We start from the raw sequence: 24,070 nt of genomic DNA, 5'->3' as shown, positions 1-24,070 counted from the left end.
CCCTATAAGTCTTGCTTAATCATTGCAAGATTTGAAAATCAAAAGTTCAAATAGACTTGCTAGATAATGGAATATGATTTAATAATCACATGATCAGTTTTAGTATGAATATATGCTAATACATATAAATAATTTTAAAAAGTTCTAATTTATTATTGGCATACAAGGGGTCCATTCCATGAAACAACTTGACTATGAATACAATAACAAAAGACGATTACAAAGTTTCAACTGATGTAATTCAACTGTCACAATACTTTTTCTCTCCCTTATTTTCTCCTTCACCCTTGACTAGGTACAATTGAAAGGGGGAAAAAAGACATGTGATTAGACTTAATTAGTTAACTAGTGATCAAGTTCTTTCAATCTTGATTGTTGATCAACGTCAATGATTTAGACAGTTGACCGAGGTCCTAATTTTGAAGATTAAATTTTCATGTTTGCATATGCTCCCCTTCGAGACTTCCTTTGTCGAATAGACAATCAAGGCTTGAAGTTCACTTCTTTTTTATTTTTTCACCAATGATCCAATGTATGTTGAGGATTTTTGGGTTTCGGTTCATCGATCTACTATCTTGAAAAGATCTCTTGGGCCCACATTTTTTTCCTTTGTGGGACCACCCTATATCTGCCTCAATGGTTTGATTGGGAGACACCTTGGTTTAAACTCAAAGAGATAATATGAGGGTACAAATGGAAGAAAATCGATCAAAGGTCAATTGTTTCCAATAGAAAACTCTCCTACTATTAGGAAAATTGGTCAAAGGAACAATAGTCCTCCCATTTTGTTGATAGCTAAAATGGTCTTTTAGTTGAAGAGAAATCATAGTGACGTTTCTCTTTTATCTAAAGGATAGATATGAAGATAAGTTCACACAGGTCTTTTAAGCTGGCTTGGTTCATGAGAAATGTTTGGTTCAATTGGAAAAAGTGTGGTTGATCTTGGTTATTATATGAATTAGACTTGAGTATTAATATATGTGATTATTTTCAATTAATTTAGATTGAGTTTTGGTTGACCTGGTGTAAATAATTATCTATTGCAATCAAATTTCTCCATATACTTGTGAGCATTATTTAATGACATGGCTTGATTTGCAAGCATCTATTTAATATTTTATTTTTTACTTTAATTGTTTGATGTGCATGTAACCCATATTATGTGAATTATTTATTGTTCGTGTATTATACGATATGTATAGTCATGTATTAGATCTACACATGAAAACGGTTATAGATGCAAATTTGTGTGATTCCATAATGATAGGTTAAGTTGTACTTAGTGAGAGTATTATGATTAAGTAATAGCTAATATACATGATTTCTATCATCAGGTTAAATAACTTCTTATCTCTTGGTTAAAGGCAAAACCCCAAAGGATTGTTTTTCTTTATTATGACAACTCACTATTTTGAATTTATTGTGATGCTTGAATGATAATGTTAGAATTTGAGGAGAACAGTAAATCGATTGATTGGTAGTAAACTGATCAAAGTAAAAATTGAAGTACTCATGCCTAGTTACACCCAACATAAATCTCCTAATAAGACATAAAGTCAAGATTAGAACTGAAACACCTCTTCTGTGAGTCTTCCTTCTATGAGGCTCATTTAAGGCTCTACTATATTAATCCTTCAATGTGAGATCCCTTTACCATGAGATCTCCCGTATTTGCTTCTTCAATATTCTTTAGCTGAAAATTATTTTCATCTTCTATTCCTCCCTTTGACATTCTTTATTATTGGCCACAAAAAAAAATCTTGTTTAATAAAACTTGTTGAATTCTTCATTGTGGGTGCTCAACAAATCTTCCTTTCTACTTATTCTTCTACTTCTCTCTCTCAAGCTGGGAATAAAAAATACACATAGACCTAGCTTGGACTACACAAGTATGAGAGAAGAAAATATAACTCCTAGCCAAATGACAAAGCTCTATGTTGAATTTTTGGAAAAGTGAAAAGCTTAATCGACTTGTTGTATACGTGAGTATAATGAGCCACTATTTATAGAGAAAACAAGTAGAATCCAATTACAATTAAACTATCCTTATCCTAGGTACACCCTAAAGTTAAACACTAAAAGATAAACCTAGAATAATTAAATAACTGAATATAAATAGAAGACTAACATAACTAAAACACTACTAACTGAGAATCTTTTGTGAGACCTCTTCCTATGATACTCCTGTAAAACTCCACAATATTAATTTTGTTTTTGTGAGACTTCTTACTGAGAGAGTCATGTAAGATTCTTCCTTACCCGCTCTTCAATATTCTATATACTACCTGTTCTTCAATATTCTATATAGCAATCAAAATAGTCTAAGTTTTTTATATCAACCAGAAATAGAATATCAAAGCAATCAAAACCAAAGAAATAAAAGTATGAAACTGAAGAGGAGTAATGAAAGTAGAAAAAAATAAGACAATACACTATAGAGGAGAACCCAAACCAAATCACTTTCGGCCTCTTTTAATGGTGTTGAGGTCAATAGCGGCGCCATGGAAGACATCTGGCTTTGGGACCTCTCCCTTATTTGGAAGATCTAAGAACGTTGGTGCAACTTAGGCTCGTTTATCTCGATCTTTATTGAGTGCCCAGTGACACAGATCAAGGATTATCTACCTAAGGAGTGTTTGGCAGGATTAAATCGTTCAAGTATTTGGAAAAGATGGACGCTGATGAAAATAAGCCGTTGGAGTTGGATGAGGAGGAAGATGGAGAGGATGAAGAAGATGAGGAGGATGACCCAGGAGTGGCGAGGTTGATGGTGATGACGAATCAGGAAAATTAGTATTCAACCAAGAGAGCGATAAGGTCTTCGTCGAGCGGATGATCAAGCACAAGAAGCCCGATCTCATCGTTTTCATAGGTGGAGGGAAAAAGCATGAATTTTCCCAAGAGATTTGAAGGTTAATGGAAGACCCGGAAACAAAGGTTTAACTAGATAACAGAGTTTGCCATCTATTTTTTCATCACATTTGAGAAGTAGAAGAAAATTATGAAAATTTTAGAATCGTGATTACTCGATTCAGTTTCAAATGTTCTATAGTCGACTATTTTGTGTTTGTGAAAAGAACTAATCGGGGTGTGATTATTATGACAGTTTTTGTGGATGATATTATATTATTATGACAGTCTATGTAGGACGAAATTGAAGGTTAAAAAAAATTCTCATCACTAAAATGAAGAAATACATTAAAAAGAATCAAGAAAATTGAACAATCGGAGTAGTCACATTGATTAATCAATCACTTAAGTGAATGATCGATCAATCTTTCTCATTGATTGTTTAATGTTATTACCAATGATCAATCAATCTCAAGAAACCCTGCTTTTAAAAAAGATTTGCACCACATTTGAAACCCCCCAAAACTCAAATCTCAACACTCCAACCTTTTGAAACCTTAGCTCACACCCAAAAAATTTCCAATAGAGCCAAATCGAAGACATTTTTCCTGAATTTGTGTCAAATCCAAAATCCTAAGCATGCATAGTGCACCTTTCTACCAAATTGGAGTTCAATTAGAGCTTGGTTAGCGGTTTATCAGCAAGAATCTAAAGCCCTACCATCCCTAGTCATTAGAAAAGTCATAGGTACCTTCTATGTTATAGATATTGGAAAACTAAGCATGGATTTGAAATCTAGAACTGTAGAACTCTAGCAATGTACGAGTTGTGTTTTATCTTCCAAAGTTTGAAATAGCATGAACAAAGCATTAGGTCATTCATGTTTACAAAATCTTACTCAAAATCATCATATATGTTTTAGAAATGTTTTGAAATTATAATATGTTAATTTTTCAGGATTCTATGATTTAGCTCATAGAGAAAAGGAGAGATGACATATTGGGAGAAAATAACAAGAAGAAAGAGGTTATGAACTTATGTCCTAATCCTCTCCCTAATGCTCAATTTATAGATGAATAAGATTACACTATTATAATAATACCCCTAAAACTTAAACTAATTACATCAATGCCATTTTTATGAGATGACTCTTTATTTACCAACATGCCATAATTGTGTACGCCTTCTCCTTGGTATGTGAGCCTTGAACCTATCTTCCACCTCTTTTGGATGTATGGGATTTCATTGGTCTTGTAGGTTTGAGCCCATCTTCCACACACTTGGACTTGTTGACCTTTCTTGGTCTTGTGGGTTTGGGCTCATCTTCCAACACTCTCCCTCAAGCTGCGGGATGAGAGAACATCATGAACTTCCAGCTTGCTGCAAATGTTGTATATGATCTTCTCATATAAAATGACAATCTATCATATTTTCCAACATTCCCCCTCAAGTTAGTAGTCTCTTTGTTATTTTCCAAGAGACCTAATTGTCATAAAATAACCTAGTCGTAAGACAATGTTCCATACTCCGGTCAAATGATCATAGTAAATAATACTTTCTTCTCAATTAAACAAGCGAAAAAGTAACCTTACTGTGGGGCACAAAGTCTACCACTTTTTCAGGATAGCTAAAAAAACACCTCTTAGGTGAATAATAGATTTGACTCACATTTAATGTTGGGCACACTCCTATCCTCTATAGGTAGTGAGTCTATAGGCATTACTCAGAAGTATAGTAATAAATTCTCCATCACGGTGTTCCAACACAGGATACCAACTCTCAAATGGTAAGAGTAAAACTGCCAAATAAGGAGGTAAAGGGTAATCACCGAAAGATATTATTTTGGTGTCACCATGTGCTTTCTTCTTCATCAGAATAACCAATGTTGACAACAGTCTACAACTGAGAAGTCCATTTTCAATAAAAATGTCTCAATCAAGAGACACAATAACAACAGTTGAAATGTGTCTGGACTCATATAACACGTACCAAATAATGAAAATCCTTGATATGTCGACAGAGTAATAATAATCCGAGTCAATAAAGAAGTCACGCCGAGTCAAGAGGCCAGGAAGAGATAGCTGAGTCAAACTGAGTTGACTCGGTCCAAATTGGTCCGAGTTGACTCTTTAGGATCGAGGGAGATGAGTTTGTTAGCGAAATATCATATGCGATGTTAGTTTTCAGGAGGATCTTTTTAAAAATAAATAGACAAATGTGCGAGGATGTCACCGTAAATAGTTTTCCTCGTATTATCTATTTATCATTTGCTCCATGGATCTTCAACCAGAATCTCCGATGTTAAACACTTGCCAGGTACCTGCAAAGTTTACATGAGGGTGGAACCGGTCTGACGGAGAAGTGTCTCAAACCGATCTTCTCTAAGCAAACCCTAGATTGTTCAGAGGAATTACTCTTTGCAATGGGTATGAAATCAACTGCCTTCCTCGATTGGCCAGTGCATTTGTGTGTTTTTTTTTCTCTCGTTTCGTTTCATCCGAGTTCGTCATTTGTTCGAGTCCTCATAAAGTTATCGGTTTCCGATGAATGATTTCACATCGGTTTCTGTCATTTTTACTTATTTTATTACTTGATCTGGTGGCTGTATTTATAACTGGGACGAGATCAACGTAAGATTTAGTTTTTATAAAAGTTGAAGGTTTTATAATTTCGATTGCAATCATTAGTTACTTTTTTTTTTTTTTTCTAATTTTCTTTGTTGCAATTTTGTTTCGGATTTCTACTATTTGTTTTTCTATGTTTCGTTTCTGATGCTGTTGTGCTAGGATATCCTTGTTTGGATTTTCTTCTTTTTTCCTTGAACGTCTGGCACTAGTGAGGATCCCGAAGAGAATTTGACTTTGGGTGTTGAAATTTAGGGGCTTACAAGTGTGTTTCAGAGATTTGGAGAAGGAAGCAATCTGACGTAATACGTTTCTTTCAGAAAGTAGGATATGGTGAGTGCCAGCGTCAGGCCCCTATTGCAGGGGTTGTTCAACTGCTGGCCAACAAGCGTCCTCAGTTGGGATACGATGCAAAGCAGGTACATTCGGTCCTCTGAATTTTGTGATCTTCTTATTCAGTTTCCGGTTTCCTCTTTATTTCTGGTTGAAAATGATCTGGATATTCTGATACTCTCATAATGTGTGTCCTTTTCTCTTGCAAATCAATTTGAGTTTAGCTGTTCATCGGGTGAGTTTAATTGAGGATTGGGTATGGGCATTGCCTCTGTTCGTCATATCAACAATGTTTAAGGCTGATCTTGACAAGTAGTGTTTCTAACCTTAAAAACGGTTGCAAATGCTGTCCCTTTTTCATTTGTTTTAGTTATTGACAGGATTGTGACTTTTCTGTTAATCTACTTTCCTTTATCCGCTATGTCACTGCCTGCTAGTGTAAAAATAAATGTAGATAGATTTCATTAAACTTATTCAAGTTAAACAGCTCAAGTAGGACTATTTTACTTTCTCAAAATCATAATAGAAAAGATGAATAACAAATTAAACTCCTGTTCTCTAAATCTTCGAAAAAATAAGTACTAACTGTAATGAAAATTACAGTAAAAACAAAGATAGTGAAATCCCATGTCAGCAAAGAAATAAGTACAAACTGTAATGAAAAATTACAGCGAAAACCTAAATGATGAAATAAATTCCTTGTCTACTGACATGGTGGAGCAAGATGGGTCCCATGATAAGGGTTCTTTAATATGAGCACGTGTATGCTGGAAGGTTTCTTTGCTCTTTATAGTAGGGCTCAGTTTTGTGGAGGGTTGGCATGCCTTGGATTAGGAATTTCTAGTTGGTTGATGTTATCTACAGTTTTGTATAAAACTCTCTATGGATACTGTGCAGTGATAGAGTAGCGTCTCATATTTGTCTTTCTAAGATCTGTTATTGTTTGAGAACTTTATATTAATTTCTTTAATATGCTGTTGGCTGCAAAATTTTCTCTTTTCCTATTGGTGAGACATCTTTCGTTTTTTAATTAGTTTTCAGATGGATTTGGATCTGCTAGCGGGAAGTCCCTAAGAGCATTGGCACTGCTTGGGGCAGGCATTTCTGGTTTTTTCAGTTGTGCAGCTTTATCATCTGCTGATGAAGCAGAACATGGACTAGAATGCCCAATCTATCCTTGGCCTCACAAAGGCATCCTCAGTTCCTATGACCATGCGTCGTGAGTGAGATCGTTATCTGCCCCTCTATCTACAATTTGTGTCTCTACAGAAAGACTAGTGTACTCTTAAACTACTTGTGCACTTTCTACTCAACTATTATAGAGTCACTTATATCCAATAACAACATTTGTGTAATATTATTGAATTCTCTCTTCAGGGTCCGACGTGGGCATCAAGTTTATCAGCAAGTCTGTGCATCTTGCCACTCTATGTCTCTTGTTTCATATCGTGATCTTGTGGGTGTGGCTTATACTGAGGAGGAGACAAAAGCAATGGCAGCTGAGATTGAGGTTGTCGATGGGCCTAATGATGAAGGTGAGATGTTCACACGTCCTGGAAAGCTAAGTGACCGCTTCCCTCAGCCTTATGCTAATGAACAAGCTGCGAGGTTTGCAAATGGTGGGGCCTACCCGCCAGATCTTAGCCTAATAACTAAGGTAGTGCAAATTCTTTAGTGTTCACTGAAAATGTCGTATGTGGTTCTGCAACTAATATTTATTCTGTGTCATGTTTTCAGGCACGACACAATGGTCAGAATTATGTGTTTGCTCTCCTGACTGGGTACCGGGACCCACCTGCTGGTGTTTCTGTAGGTCTTTTGAAGTCCTATTCTTTTTGGGAAAACTGTATGCATATGACTCTACTTTCACTGTTTCACCCGCTCTTTTGCATTTAAACATGATGCTTCTTGATTAAGGTTTGCCAAGGTGTGACTTGCATGAGTTATTGCCATGTAAAGTGGAGGATGATGAGGAATCTTAACGTTGCTGGTCATATGCTGTGGTTTTCTTCCTTCATCTATCTATAGCTTGACCCATACTGTTGCATGTTTGAATTTTTCGTGGAAAGATTTCTCTATGACATTATTTTATTAAATTTCATTTAGGAAATATAGTAATACAGTACATTAAAACAATAGAAGTAGAGAGAGTACATATTTCAATAATTTGTCAATAAATTCCAAAATCGATAATACTATGAGAGATTTCTTGTAAAATCCCGTGCCCTTATTTCCTTCCCCTTTCTCTATATAGTCCTTTAAGTGATTAGCTACAAAAAATTACAATAATACCCCTTCCCACTTAAACTATTAGAATTCCTAAATACTATCAAAATTGTATACGATGACATCCCCCCTCGAATTGATGCTGGTAAGTCAATCAGCAACAATTTGCCAACCAAAAATTGATGCCGCTATCTAGTCATTGCTTTGGTGAAGACATCGGCCATTTGGAGATCTGAAGAAATGTAAGGAAGAGATATCACTCGACTCTCCAAGGTATCTCAGATAGAATGACAAACAACTTCAATGTGCTTGTTGCGTTCATGAAAAACGGGATTGGTGGCAATCTGAGAAGTAGTTTGAGGGAACTCAAGCTCCTCAAGAAGACCACGTAGCCATACAATCTCAGAACAAGCAGTAGACATGGCACGATACTCAGCCTCAGTAGAGGATTGAGAAACACGATATTGTTTCTTACATCTCCAAGAAATTAAGGCATCACCTAAAAACATACACCAAACCGTAGTAGATCGATGTGTATCTGGACACCCTTCCCAATCGGCATCACTAAAAGCAACAAGTTGATGAGAGGAGCCTGTAGGAAAGAATAACCCACGAGTAGGAGAACCTCAAAGACAACAGATGATTCGTTGAACTGCAGCAATATGGAGATGTCGAGGAGAGGACATAAATTGATTAACCTGATGAACGATATAGGAGATATTGGGGCGAGTAGTGGTTAAGTAGATGAGACTCCCAACCAGGCGCCGATAGAGAGTGAGGTCATCTAGAAGGTCCCCTTCATCTTTCATGTGTTTGACATTTACTTCCATAGAAGTATCAACAGAAGAAGTGTCCTCTAAACCATCCAAGGTAATAATATCTTGAATATATTTATGCTGGTTTAAGAAAATACTATTGGCCCGATGATGTACTTCCAGTCCTAAGGAGTATGTGAGCTGGCCAAGATCTTTCATTTTGAAAGTGGCATGCAACAACTATTGAACCTTAGTAATCAAACCACAGTCAGTGCCAGTAATGATAATATCATCCACATAAACCAAAAGGACTATACCCGATCCAGACTTGTGGAAGAAGAGAGAAGAATCATATTGACTTTGTGTAAACCTGAAGGTAAGAAACATATTGTGAAACTTCTCAAACCAAACTCGGGGAGCTTGCTTGAGTCCATACAGAGAACGCCTTAGCTTACAAACATCATGAGGAGAAGTAGTCATACTAGAGGGAAACTTCATGTAGATCTCTTCTTGAAGATCACCATGAAGAAAGGCGTTCTTCACATCTATCTGATGCAGTTGCTGTCAAACGCCTAACCAATACAACCCAAAAGACCGGTCTATTAAGTGCGGAAAGCCAAGTACCTAACCCATCAATGGACTGGACCACCCAGGTGAATGGAACCACCTAGCTCTGACACCCACCGTTTTCGTTCCCTATTGCTTCACCCGGGATTCGAATGCGGAACGTTATGTCCAGCTCTGATACCATGTTAAACGCCTAACCAATACAACTCAACAGACCGGACTTTTAAGTGCGGAAAGCCAAGTACCTAACCTATGTGGACCAGGGGTAGACGAAACCTAACCCAGGTGGACCGTTTTCGTTCCCTACCGTTTCCGCTGGGATTTGAACGTGAAACGTGGTGCCCAACTCTGATATCATGTCAAATGCCTAGCCAATACAACTCAACATACCGTCTGTTAAGTGCGGAAAGCCAAGTACCTAACCCAGGTGGACCGGAACCACCTAGCTCTGACACCCACCATTCCCGTTCCCTACCTCTTCCGTCGGGATTTGAACGCGGAACGTGGTGCCTAGCTCTGATACCATGTCAAACGCCTAGCCAATACAAACCAAAAGACCTGTCTGTTAAGTGCGGAAAACCAAGTACCTAACCCATCAGTGGTTGGCGGGACCACCCAGGTGGACGGAATCACGTAGCTCTGATAGTTGCCACGACTAAGAAGTAGCAATAGCTAAGAAGGTTCGAACCGTGGTCATTTTGGCAACAAGAGCAAATGTATCCTCATAATTAATCCCATATTTCTGTTTGTTGCCCAGAGCTATTAGGTGAGCTTTGTATCGATCCAAAGAGCCATTAAAGCGAGGCTTTATAGAGAAAACCCGTTTACTCCCAAGAGGTTTGATTGTAGGGGGGCAAGGAACAATATCCCAAGTGTGATTTTCCTCAAGTGCTCGAAGTTCTGCATTTGCCAACATTCATATTCTATGGCCTGTTTGTAGGAAGAGGGAATGGAAATAGAGGATAATGTAGCGATAGTGGAGGAGAAACCATACCAATTAGGAGGCTGAGAAGGGCGAGTAGACTGGCGAAGAGTGGTGGAAGCAGGAGCAGGAGTAGGAGCATGCGCTAGGTCAAGATCGTGAGGGGCATAGAGGAAGTGGAACCAGATTCATGTCGACTACGACTTCCATACACAAAACCAGGTTTAAACCTTTCCACAATTGTCGGGGAATCATAAAAGCTAAGCACAAGAGATGAAGATGCAGATGGCAGCTCAACATGAGATGGAAAGAAATATTGACTTTCACAGAAAACCACATTCCTAGAAACATGTATACGACGAGCATGTGGATCATAACAAACATAACCCTTTTGAGGTATAGCATAACCAAGAAAAACACACTTAACAAATTGATCTGTAAGTTTATGTCGTTCATGAGCAGGGAAATGCACAAAACAAACACAACCAAATGTCCCAAGATCAGAATATGAAGGAGAAAACAACATAAAAAAAGGAGAAACATGATGTAACGTTGGAGAGGGTAAGCGATTGATCAAATGAACCGAAGTAGAAAGCGTTTCACACAAAAAATGAGGAGAAACAGATGATTCAAGTAAAAGAGTTCTTACCACATTAAGAAGGTGACAATTTTTCTTCTTAGCAACACTATTTTGTTGAGGTGTCGAAGGACAAGAACGTTGAGAGGCGATCCCTTTGCTTTGAAGAAAGTCCTGAAACTCATTAGACATGCATTCACTGCTAGAATCAGAATGCAAGACCTTGATGCTGGCAGAAAATTGAGTCTCAAGAAGCGCAAAAAAGCGCTTAAATACTAAAAAAACTTCGGCCTTAGCTCGTAGGAAGTAAACCCAAGTAAAACGACTAAAGTCATCAATAAAGGTAACAAAGTACTTGTAATGCACATGAGAAACAACAGGTGCAATCCCCCAAACATCAGTATAAATAATATCAAAACATTGTAAGGCATGAGATGCATGAGGAGGAAAAGGTAGAACTTTACTTTTGCCAAGTTTGCATGATGGACATTCAAAAGAAAGATCAAGAGAAGAACATGTTTTATGTCCCAATAAACCAAAATTAAAAACTGACGAAGTACATCAGAGTTTGGATGGCCTAGACGTCTATGCCACATCTTAGTTCCAGAACTAACAACATTGCATGCAAAAGAAAGTAAAGAAAAACTAGGAAAAACGTGAAGAGGAAAGAGGATCATCTTCCCTGACGCTTGATCCTGCACAACACAACCAGAACGAGAGAAATGGACATTATAGTTATTATCACCAATTGACCAACAAAAATAAGATTTGTGGAGAGGTTAGGAGATACAAAAACATCAGTTAAGGAAGAGGAAAGATCACCAACAACACTGATAAGCAGAGAACTGCCATCAGCGGTGTTAATTTTCAGATTTCCATCATAATTTCTGATATTGGAAAGAGAAACAACAGTATTGGTCATATGGTTAGAGGTTCCGGAGTTAAAATACCATGGCTTAGAAGAAACTTTATGATTACTTGAGAGTCCAAAAGTAGAGAAAGCAAAAATGATCATCTGTTGTACCATTTCAGGAGTGAGTATGTTCGGGTGTGTTAAGGCTATAGGGGTAGAATAGGAACAACAAGCGAGGCAGCAGGCAATGCAGCAGAACTAGAGGCACTAGCCGAGGCATGATAAGCAGTACTTCATTTTAGGTCAAATGGGACAGGCAAAGTTGATATGACCTTGTTTTTTGCAGTAGTTACAAAACTTTTTAGGGCAACCCTGAGCAATATGACCAAAAACTTTAAAACTAAATCACTGATCAACACATATGTCTCTACCCTTATTCCTCCCCTGTGCTGCATAAGCCACAGTAATAGGGGCATTAACATTAGCCTGATGTTCCATGTCAGCCTGAGTTACTATACGCTATTTCTCACGAAGAAGTTCACTAAAATAAACATCTGGAGATGGTACAGGATGATGATTCATCAGATTAAAATGTGCAATTTCAAAATCGGAACGGAGCTTCAACAATAATTGATCTCTCTTGCTTGTTTCATGTACTGCTTGAATAACAGAGAGAGTTGCAATGGGAACATTAGCATAAACAATGTTGGCATAGTCAGCCCAAAGATTTTGAAAACCAGAAAAATATTCCTCAATGGAGAGACTTTCTTGTGTGTAATGAGCCATCTCATACTCCAATTGAAAACGCCGAGCCGTGTTGTCTTGATGGTAAACTTTGTTGAGGTAATTCCACATGTTAACTGCATTTTTATAAGGCCTCAGATTGAGAACAAAGTGAGGCTCAATGGAGCCAAGGATCCAGGTCATGCCCCTAGCATCTTTGACTTTCTGCATTTTTATAAGGCCTCAGATTGAGAACAAAGTGAGGCTCAATGGAGCCAAGGATCCAGGTCATGACCCTAGCATCTTTGACTTTCCACTTGGACAAAGCCTCGGCCTATTGATGTGCTGGATTTCTCCCATCTATATGACCCCATAACTCTTTTCCCATAACAAATAAACGAAACTGAAATTCTCAGGCAGTGTAATTTTTACTCGTGAAACAAATAGGGAATGAGTCTAACCTATAAGATGACATGATAAAATCTAGATGACACCGAAACCTCTCTGGATAGAAACCCACGGCGAAATCCACAAAAAAATCACGCCTCAACTAGTATATATGTATATAGCTTGATTCCACCGAGGATAAAATGTCTCTTCACCCCCCTTGAGCAGCAGTGTTTTATATGGGAAAAACCACAAGCGAACTATACAAGGCCAAAAAACTTCGATTTCTAGGAAAAATAGTTCACCTTAATATCTGCCGAATTGAGTGCTAGCAGGAAACAGTCCCAGAAGGTCGTGCACAGAAATTGCCATGCACAAAAAGCACCAAAAGCCACAAAGATGAGAACCTCTGCAAGGAACCTCCAAAATCCACTTCAAAACCCAAATGACACCGCAAGAACCTCCGAAATCCACTGCAAATTCCGAAATTGATAATGCTAAGAAAGATTTCTGGTAAAATCCCATGCCCTTATTTCCATCCCCTTTCTCTATATAGTCCCTTAAGTGATAAGCTACAAAAAATTACAATAATGCCCTTCCCCACTCAAACTATTAGAATTCCTAAATACATATCAAAATTGTATACGATAACATAATTGACATATTAGATTCTACTCATAAATTCCATATGTTTAGTGATGGTTATTTTTTATAGTTCTCTTGTTGGGTGGGCTAGCTCTGAAGTTGTACTCTGAGCTTAAGGTTCAGATCAGGGATTCTCAAGAGTCACAACCAAGGAGTTCTAAATAGTATTTGGAAGTCATATAATTTTTGTATCTTCTGAAGTTTTCCATTACATTTAGGCACATGTAATGTCCATAAACTCATCTAAGTACTAAAGCTTGTTATTCTTATGTCCAATCATTTTGGCACAAAAGGCATAGTAATTTCTGTTCCATCATAAAGAAATGGTCAAAGCAGAATTTCGTGACTGTTGTCAGACTTGTTATGATATATAAATTTGAGTATTGTGCAGTGAAGAAGCACCAACTGTGGAAGATGAGGTGGCAGAGATGAGAATGTTGATGTGGATGTATATTTTATTATTTTTTTTTTGTTTTGAGGGAGGGAGTGGGGAATTTCATTCATGGAGAAGAGGATTTACAAAAGACCTTCACCAGGCAGAGAGGGTGAAATAAATTACAACCAGCAAGGAAAACAACAAAGAAACCAACAACTATGAATAGAATATGGTTGGGGGCAATTAGAGCTCAGCAAGGCAATTAAAAATGAAATCTAGTTGATCTGGATATTGAGATTGGGGAGGAAAGAGTACTCGCTAGCAAGGTTATCGGCAGCAGACTTTGCGGTCTTTGGAATGTGCTGCCGGCTGATGCTTAGATGTTGAACTCTATCCATGATGGCCTCAAACACAGGGAGGAGCCTCCAACGGGAGTGGGTTGGATGCCTTTTATTTCACCAGCTAATAACTCTGAGAGAATTGTCCTCAATGATGAGTGGGGAGAAGGCTTTTTCGGCCACTATGTAGATCCCATGGAGGAGGGTATGTGTTTCCACTTGATGAGAGTAACAAATATTTACCAAGGGGGCTAGCATAAGCGACAATATGGTTCCCTTCTCTGTCATGGAAGAGACCTCCAAAGCCACCATGTCCTTGGCATCCATGGGCACTGCTGTCTAAATTTAATTTTATTATACCAGCCTGATGGGGTTTCCCACAGGATGAGGACAGTCGGTCTAGTTGGTTTGAGAGCAGTAATGGTCTGCCAACTCTCCCTTGTGTAGGAACGACTAAATTGAGAAAAATCATTTCAAGTGTCAAACCAAGAGAGAAAGTAAGGCAGGTACCCTTTTCTGCAACAGGCTCAGCAGCTTCAGATTTTCCCTTGGAAAATTTTGTCATTTAGGTCCAGCCACCACAAGTGTAGTTTTTCACATTGGGGAGGGGGCTTAAAATGAGCTGAATAATCAGATTGGCATAAGGTACTGGAAAGCATAACCCAATCTTTGAAAAGTTGCAATATTACAATATAGAGCAAGGCTGAGAAAGGCAAAACTACACTAGAATGTGCTACAGAACAGTTAGAGAGTCAGTTTTGATGATTTTAGCATGTTTAATGGGAGATCTAATTGTAAAGTTGCATCCAAGTCTCATCCCAAAATGATTAGCCAACTTAGGAAACCTCTTTCCCAACTAATAAACTCAAGATACTTGTACTCACTAATCTATGTTGGACTATTCCTTAACACTCTCCCTCACATGTAGGCCTTCTTATGTGACTTTACAAGCGGATAATTTAGGTATAGGCCCTCTTTTGTAGCTTTACAAGCGGATAATTTAGGTGCAGGCCCTTGGCTCTACAAGTGGATAGTTTTAGGTATAAGCCCTCTTTTGTGTCTCTACAAATGAATAGTTTTAGGTTTAGGCCCTCTTTTGTGGCTCTACAAGTGGATAATTTAGGTGTAGGCCCTCTTTTGTCGTTCTACAAGTGGATAGTTTAGGTGTAGGCCCACATATGAGTACCTGTTCTGATACCATGTGAAGTTGGGTTCAATGCCCATCCCAAAATGATTAACCAACTTAGGAAACCTCTTTCTCAACTAATAAACTCAAGATTTTTGTACTTACTAATCCATGTGGGACTATTCCTTAATACTAATATTGAATCTATCGGAAGGATTTGTCCATGTTTGTACAGATTGGACTAAAATAAAGGAAGTTGAAATGATATGAATTGTATCAGTTAGGTTAGCATTGAAGAGGGCTATTTTAGAAAATTAGAGAGTGATTATAGGAGGATTCATGTATCCGTTCCGACATATTAAGAGCGCTCTGGCTATGACAGCGGTGATGGGCATAACCCTATGGATTTACTTCCTTTCTTTTAGTAGCTTAGTCTTGGTTGAGCTTCTGTTAGTGCAATTCCTTTTTGCTATGATTTGGTTGCCATTTCTGCATCCTTGCGGTTTGTGTCATATCTATACTGTTCCTCAAGTGGAGCTCTATATTGCATATAATTTTGTTAAAGCGCTTTTGGGTCATTAGTTTCAGTTTTATGGTTTGGGTAGTGATGATTCCATTGTTATGGGTAATATCAGTCATAAAAATTGTACTGTTCTCTGATTGATGCAATCATTTATTGTGGTTTTAGATTGACCTGACGCATTCAATTTGAAATTTGGGTAGTGATGATTCCATTGTTATGGGTAATATCAGTCATAAAAATTGTACTGTTCTCTGATTGATGCAATCATTTATTGTGGTTTTAGATTGACCTGACGCATTCAATTTGAAATTCTTAACTGGCAACATTTTATTTCAGATTAGAGAAGGGCTGCATTATAACCCTTACTTTCCTGGTGGTGCGATAGCAATGCCTAAAATGCTTATAGATGGTGCTATTGAGTATGAAGATGGTACACCAGCAACTGAAGCCCAGGTATATTTTGCCTAGAAACTGTTTTGGTGAAGACCTCAATGTTATATCTCAAATCCTCAGATTCTGTTTGCCTTTAAACTGTAGATGGGGAAAGATGTTGTGACGTTTTTGTCATGGGCAGCAGAACCCGAGATGGAAGAGAGGAAACTGGTGAGATCTCTAGGTTATAATTATGTTCATATTGTTGCCCTTTGAAATGATGTGCCCAGCACGCCCTCAGTAGCTTTAACCTTATGACTTGAATTGCTTATCCACAGATGGGATTCAAATGGATATTCGTTCTGTCACTTGCCCTACTCCAAGCAGCTTACTATCGGCGCTTGAAGTGGTCAGTTTTGAAGTCACGTAAACTGGTAGTTGATGTTGTCAACTAGCGTTCTTTCTGCTACCTATTTCTTTTGGGAAGGTTCGAGTGCGAATAATGAGTTCATTTCTGTTGCTGTCATTTACAAAAAAATTGAATGCCCAATGCCAAACAGTGCAAACGGAAATGGGTCCAAAGTCCATCTCAAGTTTCTTTTTTGGAGAAAAATGCTGTTCAGCTGAAACCAGCTTCCTTCTTTCGTCAGGTTCTCCAATTGTATCTACAGCTGATATTTTTGCCGTTACCATTGTTGTGGTGGAAAAGATCGAATGTTAGTATCATGATTTAATAGAAGCCATGGAGGCCAGTTTAAATAATGGTTGAGCAAATCCATCCGTGTTCATCTCCTGAGATATTAAAATGTTTAAGGAGAGTTCTAACAAGATTTTATGATCACGATTTGGGATCTCCATACAAATGAATAGTACACGAGAAGCAAGTCCATGAACTATCATATTTTATATACTGCTGCTGCTGCTGGGTAACCAAGGAGAACGCTGAAAACTGTATTGGAAACCACAGATTTACCTTCTCTGGAAGTTGAAGGCCTTTATTGAGAAAGCAAATATAAAGGCAAAGAGCACAGGAAAGGCAACGATCACAACCGACACCACGCCCAAGAAGTCGTGCTTGAACCCAAAATAGCTCCTAATAAAATCATCAACTCGTTGGCCCGATTCAAGCTCGCGATCTGAGTCTCCAAACTGCGAGACGACCAGTCCATACAAGGTCCAAGCGACGGGACATGCCCAGTAATACCATTTCCACCATCCGGGGATCCTCTGCAATTAGTACAAGATCGAGAGCGAGCTTTTTTGAAAAAGGAAAAATAACCAGATGGAACGACGATGGAAGCATTTACTTACGGGTGCAGGGACCAAGAAGCCGGAGAAGAGATTCCATATCGCGTAGAATGCAGAGGCCACAATGGCAGCGATATGTTGGTTCGGAGTCACGGCGACTGACATCATCCCGTAGAAGGTGAAGTATAACAAGGTGAAATACATAAAGAAGACGTACCAAAAGAATTTCGCAGGCGTCCAATCGAATCCAATCATGGCGTACACAATGACCCCATAAACTATAGCTTGGAGAAAGACATAAGGAATCTCAATGGCAACCTGCAATTTCATTTCGGTTCAGCAATGTCGGAAGCATAAAAACCCAACAGAAAAACCATGTGAAGCCTTCAAGCAAGTAACTGGAACCTGTCCAAATGCGTATGGTAAAGCAGAGTACATTCCTGCTGCTCTCTCTCTGTAGAAGACGGTTCGTTCCACTGCAATCACTGGCTGCACGGAGGAGGCATTTTGTACGCCCAGGAACAGAACAGCAGCGTACATGGACCCCATGGCGTTAAACAGATCCTGCTGCCTATCCCTGTCACGAGTCCATCAGCGTCATTAATGGACTCCGCTAGAATGAAGTTCAACACCAGAAGAAAAATAAAATTTTGGTTTCTTAAAACAATGTAAGATTGAGAGAGCTTACGTTTTGGATCCGAGGTCCCAAAATATGGAGCCAAAAATGAGTGCTATAACCGTAGTGAACATTAATCTAACTGCAGAGTATGGCGGATTTCGCCAGTAAGACCAGTGCTGCTTCCACAGACAAGCTAGGCATTGGGTGAAGAAGGGCTGAGAGTATTGAGTGGGGAAGAAGAGGTCTTCTGAACCGGGTGGAGCTTTGCTAAGCTCTTGAATTAAAGCTTTGTTCCGCCTGTAACCAGCACGATAGACCAGTGAGGGATCGGCGGAGCAAACAAACATTTGGCATTAAATCGAATTCGAGAGTTTAATTTCCTATAAACTCACCCGTACAAAGCTGAGTTCCTGTATGATTCAGTAAAGTTAACCCCAAGAGCTTCCTCCTGTGCTGCCGTAGTCACCTCCAACATCCAAGTTGCCGGGTTGTATCCATCTTTTATCTTGGGAACCCCATTGATCCCCTTAAAAAATCAAATATCGATTTCATCAGTATCCATTTAGAAAGAAATTTTCCAAAGTAGCTCTTTAAGATGTAAAACTAGATTAGTACTGCTCTCACCTCGAAGTAGCTGATTAGATGACAAGAATGGCGACCCAATGGACCGACATATATCTCTTCACCTCCTCGCTTCATCAAGAACAGCTGCAACACCGCAGAGACGAATAATGAAAAAAGTAGCAGATCAATACATAAAAGAGATAAATCTTACTATGTGCTTACCTCATCAAAAGCTTCAAAAATGTCAATGCTGGGCTGGTGAATTGTGCATACAACTGTTCGTCCGGTGTCGACAGTGTTTCTCACGGTTCTCATCACAATAGCAGCAGCTCTGGCATCTAATCCTGAAGTGGGCTCGTCCATGAAAATTATGGATGGGTTAGCCACAAGCTCAACTGCTATGGTAAGTCTCTTCCTTTGCTCCGTTGAGAGGCCATCAACTCCGGGCAGTCCAACCAGAGCATACCTCAGAGGTGTCAGCTCAACAAGCTCCATGACCTCTTCAATGAACATCTACACAGCACCACCACCACCACCTCTTTAGACATTCAACTGGCTTCCAAAATTGACAGTAAATAATAAAATTCAAAAGACAGAAGGGACAAACCGTTCTCGTTGCAGGATTCACTTCGGTTGGTAAGCGAAGCCAAGCAGAGTAGAGTAGGGATTCATGGACGGTGACATGAGGAGAATGGATGTCATTCTGTTCGCAGTAGCCGGATATACGAGCAAATGTTTCTTGCTTCTTGGGGTATCCTGATATGGTGATGGAACCCTCTATGTACCCGCCTGTTTTCCTTCCAGCCAACACATCCATTAGAGTAGTCTTACCAGCTCCGCTGACACCCATGAGTGCTGTAAGAACACCAGGTCTGAAAGCTCCACTTACCCCCTTCAACAGCTCTAACCTGTCTTCCTCAATCCCCTGCTCCTTCATTTCCTGCGAATTGAACGAACATAAAACCACAAAAACTAGTAACTCTCGAAGAGATTCCCGTCAATTGTTTGAAATTTCGTGGGATTACTTACCTGTGGCATGTCTACAGAGTACTTAATATTGTCGAAAGTAATTGATAGGGGTGCAAACGGGAGAACCATGCCTCTCTTTCTGTTGGGATCATCTTCATGAACTCCATCGGATCGCGCAGAAGCAGAAACCTCGGATTTGCTACTCCTACTACTCCCGCGATGACTAGCAAAGCTCTTTCTTCGGGACGAAACCTTGATGGTTTCTCCTGTTCTGTTCGCATGTTTCTCAGTCAAGCTTTCTTCTGAGACTACAGCCTGAGGTTTCCCAAATGCTGTAATTTGAACCGACAGTTAGAACTATGGTTCGGGTAATGATCGATTAATGGTCCCGTGAAACAGAGAGTATACTTACGATCAAGATACGCGAGAGCCAAGGTAAAACAGCCGTTGAACAAGAACACGTAGCCAATCAAAGCACCCACACCGATCCAGTACCAATATGAATGAGGAAAGATTCCACGAGATTTCAGCACTTCCACTCCCAACGATTCTGTTGCTCCAGGACGAATCTGCAAGGGTAAGGCCAGGAGATATATAAATATATATATATATATATCAGAAACTTCCCCAATTAACGAAGAACTCTTCTACCAGTCTCAAGCTTCTTACGTGTCTCCAACTATTTCCAAGGAACTCATTCACTGATATTCCATTTTGCCCGTACGTCAATGGGGAGGCCCAGTAACCCCACTTCCACCAAATTTTCACATCCACTGTATTTCACCAGGACATCGAAAAGCTCAAAATCCATTCATGGGATTTTAAACTAGTAGAGACCATGAAAAATCTTATTTGATGATACTCTGTTTTACCTCGAGAAAGTAAGAATCCGCCCAGTGTAAGAAGCACAACCAAGGCAAAAGATCCAAAGGTATTTGCTACAATCATGTTCCTACCTAGAGAAGCTATGAATCTGAACAGCCCCGAAGCTACCTGATTAATGATTAGCAGTAATAGATACTGTCTAAACAACCTGCAATATAAACAGTCCGTGCTTAGAAATGGCAGAATTGAATCCAAATTTGGAGATAAACTATGAGATTCTCCTTCTCAAGATCTACCTTTCTGCACTTGGATCGAACCCGATAACGAAGTAAGTCATAAACACCCAAATAGCGACTTCAACGAATGATATGGGAATCTTCAGGATCCAAGTGGGTAAGGAGTAAGCCCACGCAGGATAGAAGAGGAGGTCTCGTTGCTTGTAGAAGACCGGAAGCTTAACAATGGTCATAGCAAGCTCTGAGAACCCGTTGAACATAATCATGACGAGACTGAAAAACAGAGCTCCCATGAAGATTCCGCCATCTGCCACACTGCGTCGGTGCATCCTGGTGCGGAAGCACAGAGTCATTGCGATCATACCAACAGTCGTAAGCTGAAACCAGAAAGAGAAATGCGTTTTTAGATTTTAACTTTGAAGTAACTCTGTGCCTAGTGAAGAATCTTCTCACCTGGCACATTTTGAAGATGTAGACAAATGAATTCCTCTTCATGAGCAAATATTCTCTTGCAGCGCAGGCTTTAAGTAGTTCTTTCTTGCTCACTCCGTATTTGGATTTTGTCAGTGCAGCTGGATGGCTTTTGGTTTTATCAAATGGGCTGGAGAGTTCTTCTCCTAATTGTCGGCCAATGTGGAAAGCTTGGAATGCATCAGCGAATTCTTTTACAGGAATGAATCTGTAAGGTTCATCTTTGCGTGACCAGTACTGCTGTTGATCCTTCCTTGATGTCACCTACTTGGTCAAAACAACGAGAGATCAGTAGAAACGAGGAGGGAAAATAACGAGGAAAAACCCACCAAGGAACGAAGCAACCCACCTCTTGCAGGAAGTCCGCCACACCCTTCCTCTCAGGGCATTTGAAACCCATTGATTCAAAGAACTCGAGCACGTTTTCTCGGGGACCCTGATACACTATCTGTCCGTCGGAGAGAAGGATTATGTCATCGAAGAGGTCATAAGTCTCTGGAGCCGGTTGGAGCAGAGAAATAACAGCAGTTCCATTCAGAATGTGAATAGTTTGCCGCAGGGAATTAACAATTTGAAAGGTGGTGGAGCTGTCCAGCCCCGTCGAGATCTCGTCCATGAACAATCCCCTCGCGGGTCCAACGAGCATCTCCCCTGTGCAAGTAGGGATTTCAAACGAATTTCTCCAAACTGAATAATTTGCGGCCAATGGGGATGAGGGTTTTAGAGATTATTTCTACCTGTTGTCACACGCTTCCGTTGTCCTCCTGAGATTCCTCTCAACATTTCATCTCCCACCATGGTGTCTGCACAGATTTCTAGTCCCAAAATCTGCAGAAAGGAGATGAAAGTAAGAAGAAAAGGATTTTGAAACCACTTCATCTTTTGAAGTTCTGTTAAAACGAAGAGTGACGATTATCTTCATCTCTGTTCATACAAGTGGTGTTTCTATAGACAGATTTCTGGGTGGAAATGCTTACCTTAAGAATGTAATCTGTGATAACGCTGGTCTCCTGCCCTACTAAAGCGGCTGCCTGAACAGAGACATCAAAACAAGAAAAGTTGAATACTAGCACTCTTTACTGAAGATAAATCTTCTAGCAAAACTCAAATAATTGTGCAGAATGGCAAATTACAATAAGAAAATCTGTAAGCAACTGAAATGAAAGCCAACCTTCATGTAAACATCAATATCAGGATCTGGCTTGATATTAGCCGCTTTCTCTCTCCTAGATAGCTCTACAAGCATATCTGCATAAATTGCAAACAAGCAGGACTTCTATCAATCTTCAATGCTTTTCCCTTGCAAAACATTGAAACTTAGAAGAGAGATTTTAATCTCACCATAACCAGCTCCAACTCCCTGGCATCTTGCAGAGAAAGCTAACGTTTCTCTCACAGTCATTTCTCCTATATGGAGATCATGTTGACTAATATAAGCAGATGTCCTCTGAGGTACGAACTCGTCCATTCCATGGCCATTGTAAGTAACTCTTCCAGAAACCTGGTGTATATCAGTGGATTCATCTTTATAAAGATGATAATGGGAATAATAATGGACAGAGGAGTATGGGAGAACCCTCTTGCCTTGAGATCTTTGGCGAGCTTTCCAGACAAAGCTAGTAACAAACTAGTCTTCCCGGAACCAGGAGGGCCTAAAAGCAGAGTCATTCTGGAAAATACATGATCGAAATTTAATCGACAAGCTATCTCATAAATATTTTACTTTTCGTTAATGGGGTCTTCTTCTACCTGCAAGGTTTGATGATTCCACTAACGTCATGAAGTATCGTCAATGGTTTTTTCCGGCTCGGAAGGATACGGAGATAGTTCAAGAAATCCTGCAAATATTGTGTAACAGTCAGCTGAATCGGCTGGAATTCCTTCTTCCTGAATTATGTATGTGAAGTACCTCAATAACGTTAGCAGTAAAATTAAAGACTGTCGGCAAAGCTCTGCCGCCGACATAGGCCTCTGCTTCTATGTTCAAATGATCATATCGGACTTCAATTGTGGGAATATCGATTCCAACTCTAGTGAAAGCAGGAAAGAAAAGATTCAGAATATGAGAAACACAAAAAAAGGGTCTCAAATTTTGAAAAAACGAAAGACAAGAATTGATTATGAGTGGCTCTTACTGATCAATTCGATTCTTCAGTTTCGTAAGAAATCTCTCGTTGTCGTCTTCAGCAACTCGAATCAATCTATCAAGCAAGACCTTCTTGTCTTGAAATCCGAGGCTGTCTATGTCAACCTCCGAGACCTCACCGGCAATTCCGGCCATTATACCTTTCCTTAGACGATTATACGTGGGGAGCTTTTCAAGAGCAGCCCATTTAAGAGCCTCTTCATCATCTTCCTCACGGGAAGATCTTGAGAAGACTTCCACTGCACTGCTCCTCAACATGGAGGAACTGTTCCTACGTAAAGTACTGATTCTGTAGCCATCAGCGTTCTCCATTTTGTCCTTCCGAGTCTCTAACAGCAGAGGAACCACCACTGATAGGCTCAGGCGTTAGGCCATGCGGAGTTACTCGGAAGCTATGACTGGAGTCCGATAAGCCTGCCCAGAAAGATATCCGAGCTCAGTTTCAGAAAACTTGGAACCACGAGAGGAAAGATTCTGAAAAGATAAACCGGATAATCTTTTCATCTGCTTTCTCACAGCAACACTCCTGTCGCTTCTGTCATCGACGGCAGAGGAAAAGAAACGAGCTTAATTTTTGCAAGCACAGGATCGTTTTATAAAGGAGGAAGACAGTTCCAATATGATCTCATTACTCTTTTTTATAATAAATGAATATCAGCCCATTGTGAAGCAATCACATTGGAAGCGAGACCTGTCAAAAGCTCACTGTATTATCATTCTTTTGGACTAGCTGAAGTTTGAATCTCACGTGCAAAGTTTTCTTTTCCATTTCATCTAGTCTGGTTGGAGAAGCTG

The 24,070-nt window shown here is 39.5% G+C and overlaps 2 protein-coding genes across 7 annotated transcripts; one reads left to right on the top strand and one right to left on the bottom strand.

Moving 5' to 3' along the window:
• Positions 1 to 5,128: 5,128 nt before the first annotated feature.
• Positions 5,129 to 16,978, top strand: LOC137950073 (cytochrome c1-2, heme protein, mitochondrial-like). The gene is made up of 8 exons (XM_068796435.1): positions 5,129 to 5,276; positions 5,730 to 5,893; positions 6,842 to 7,026; positions 7,185 to 7,464; positions 7,545 to 7,616; positions 16,162 to 16,278; positions 16,363 to 16,428; positions 16,536 to 16,978. The coding sequence occupies exons 1-8, from the start codon at positions 5,273 to 5,275 to the stop codon at positions 16,650 to 16,652; spliced, it is 1,005 nt and encodes a 334-aa protein (XP_068652536.1). The 5' UTR covers positions 5,129 to 5,272; the 3' UTR covers positions 16,653 to 16,978.
• LOC137950072 (pleiotropic drug resistance protein 1-like) lies at positions 16,927 to 23,587 on the bottom strand. Of its 6 annotated transcripts, none has more exons than XM_068796431.1 (24): positions 23,265 to 23,587; positions 23,039 to 23,159; positions 22,879 to 22,967; positions 22,714 to 22,798; positions 22,471 to 22,630; positions 22,301 to 22,377; positions 22,107 to 22,160; positions 21,867 to 21,957; positions 21,479 to 21,780; positions 21,112 to 21,393; positions 20,719 to 21,035; positions 20,470 to 20,630; positions 20,267 to 20,370; positions 20,010 to 20,166; positions 19,801 to 19,929; positions 19,658 to 19,758; positions 19,236 to 19,568; positions 18,851 to 19,141; positions 18,689 to 18,772; positions 18,457 to 18,590; positions 18,134 to 18,361; positions 17,851 to 18,022; positions 17,509 to 17,763; positions 16,927 to 17,424 (listed from the first exon to the last, which is right to left on the bottom strand). In XM_068796431.1, the coding sequence occupies exons 1-24, from the start codon at positions 23,585 to 23,587 to the stop codon at positions 17,167 to 17,169; spliced, it is 4,308 nt and encodes a 1,435-aa protein (XP_068652532.1). In that variant the 3' UTR covers positions 16,927 to 17,166. The 6 variants fall into 6 exon arrangements, with proteins under 6 accessions (XP_068652532.1, XP_068652533.1, XP_068652534.1 ...); XM_068796432.1 differs by having other exon boundaries at positions 19,658 to 19,749; XM_068796433.1 differs by having other exon boundaries at positions 19,658 to 19,786; positions 19,850 to 19,929.
• Between the last annotated feature and the right edge of the window lie 483 nt (positions 23,588 to 24,070).

Source organism: Aristolochia californica, unplaced genomic scaffold (assembly GCF_029961685.1).
Source record: "Aristolochia californica isolate CCGP_79_NKW_82.1479 unplaced genomic scaffold, dmAriCali1.0.hap1 SCAF_14, whole genome shotgun sequence".
NCBI lineage: Eukaryota > Viridiplantae > Streptophyta > Magnoliopsida > Piperales > Aristolochiaceae > Aristolochia > Aristolochia californica.
This window is presented reverse-complemented; position numbering and strand designations above follow the sequence as displayed.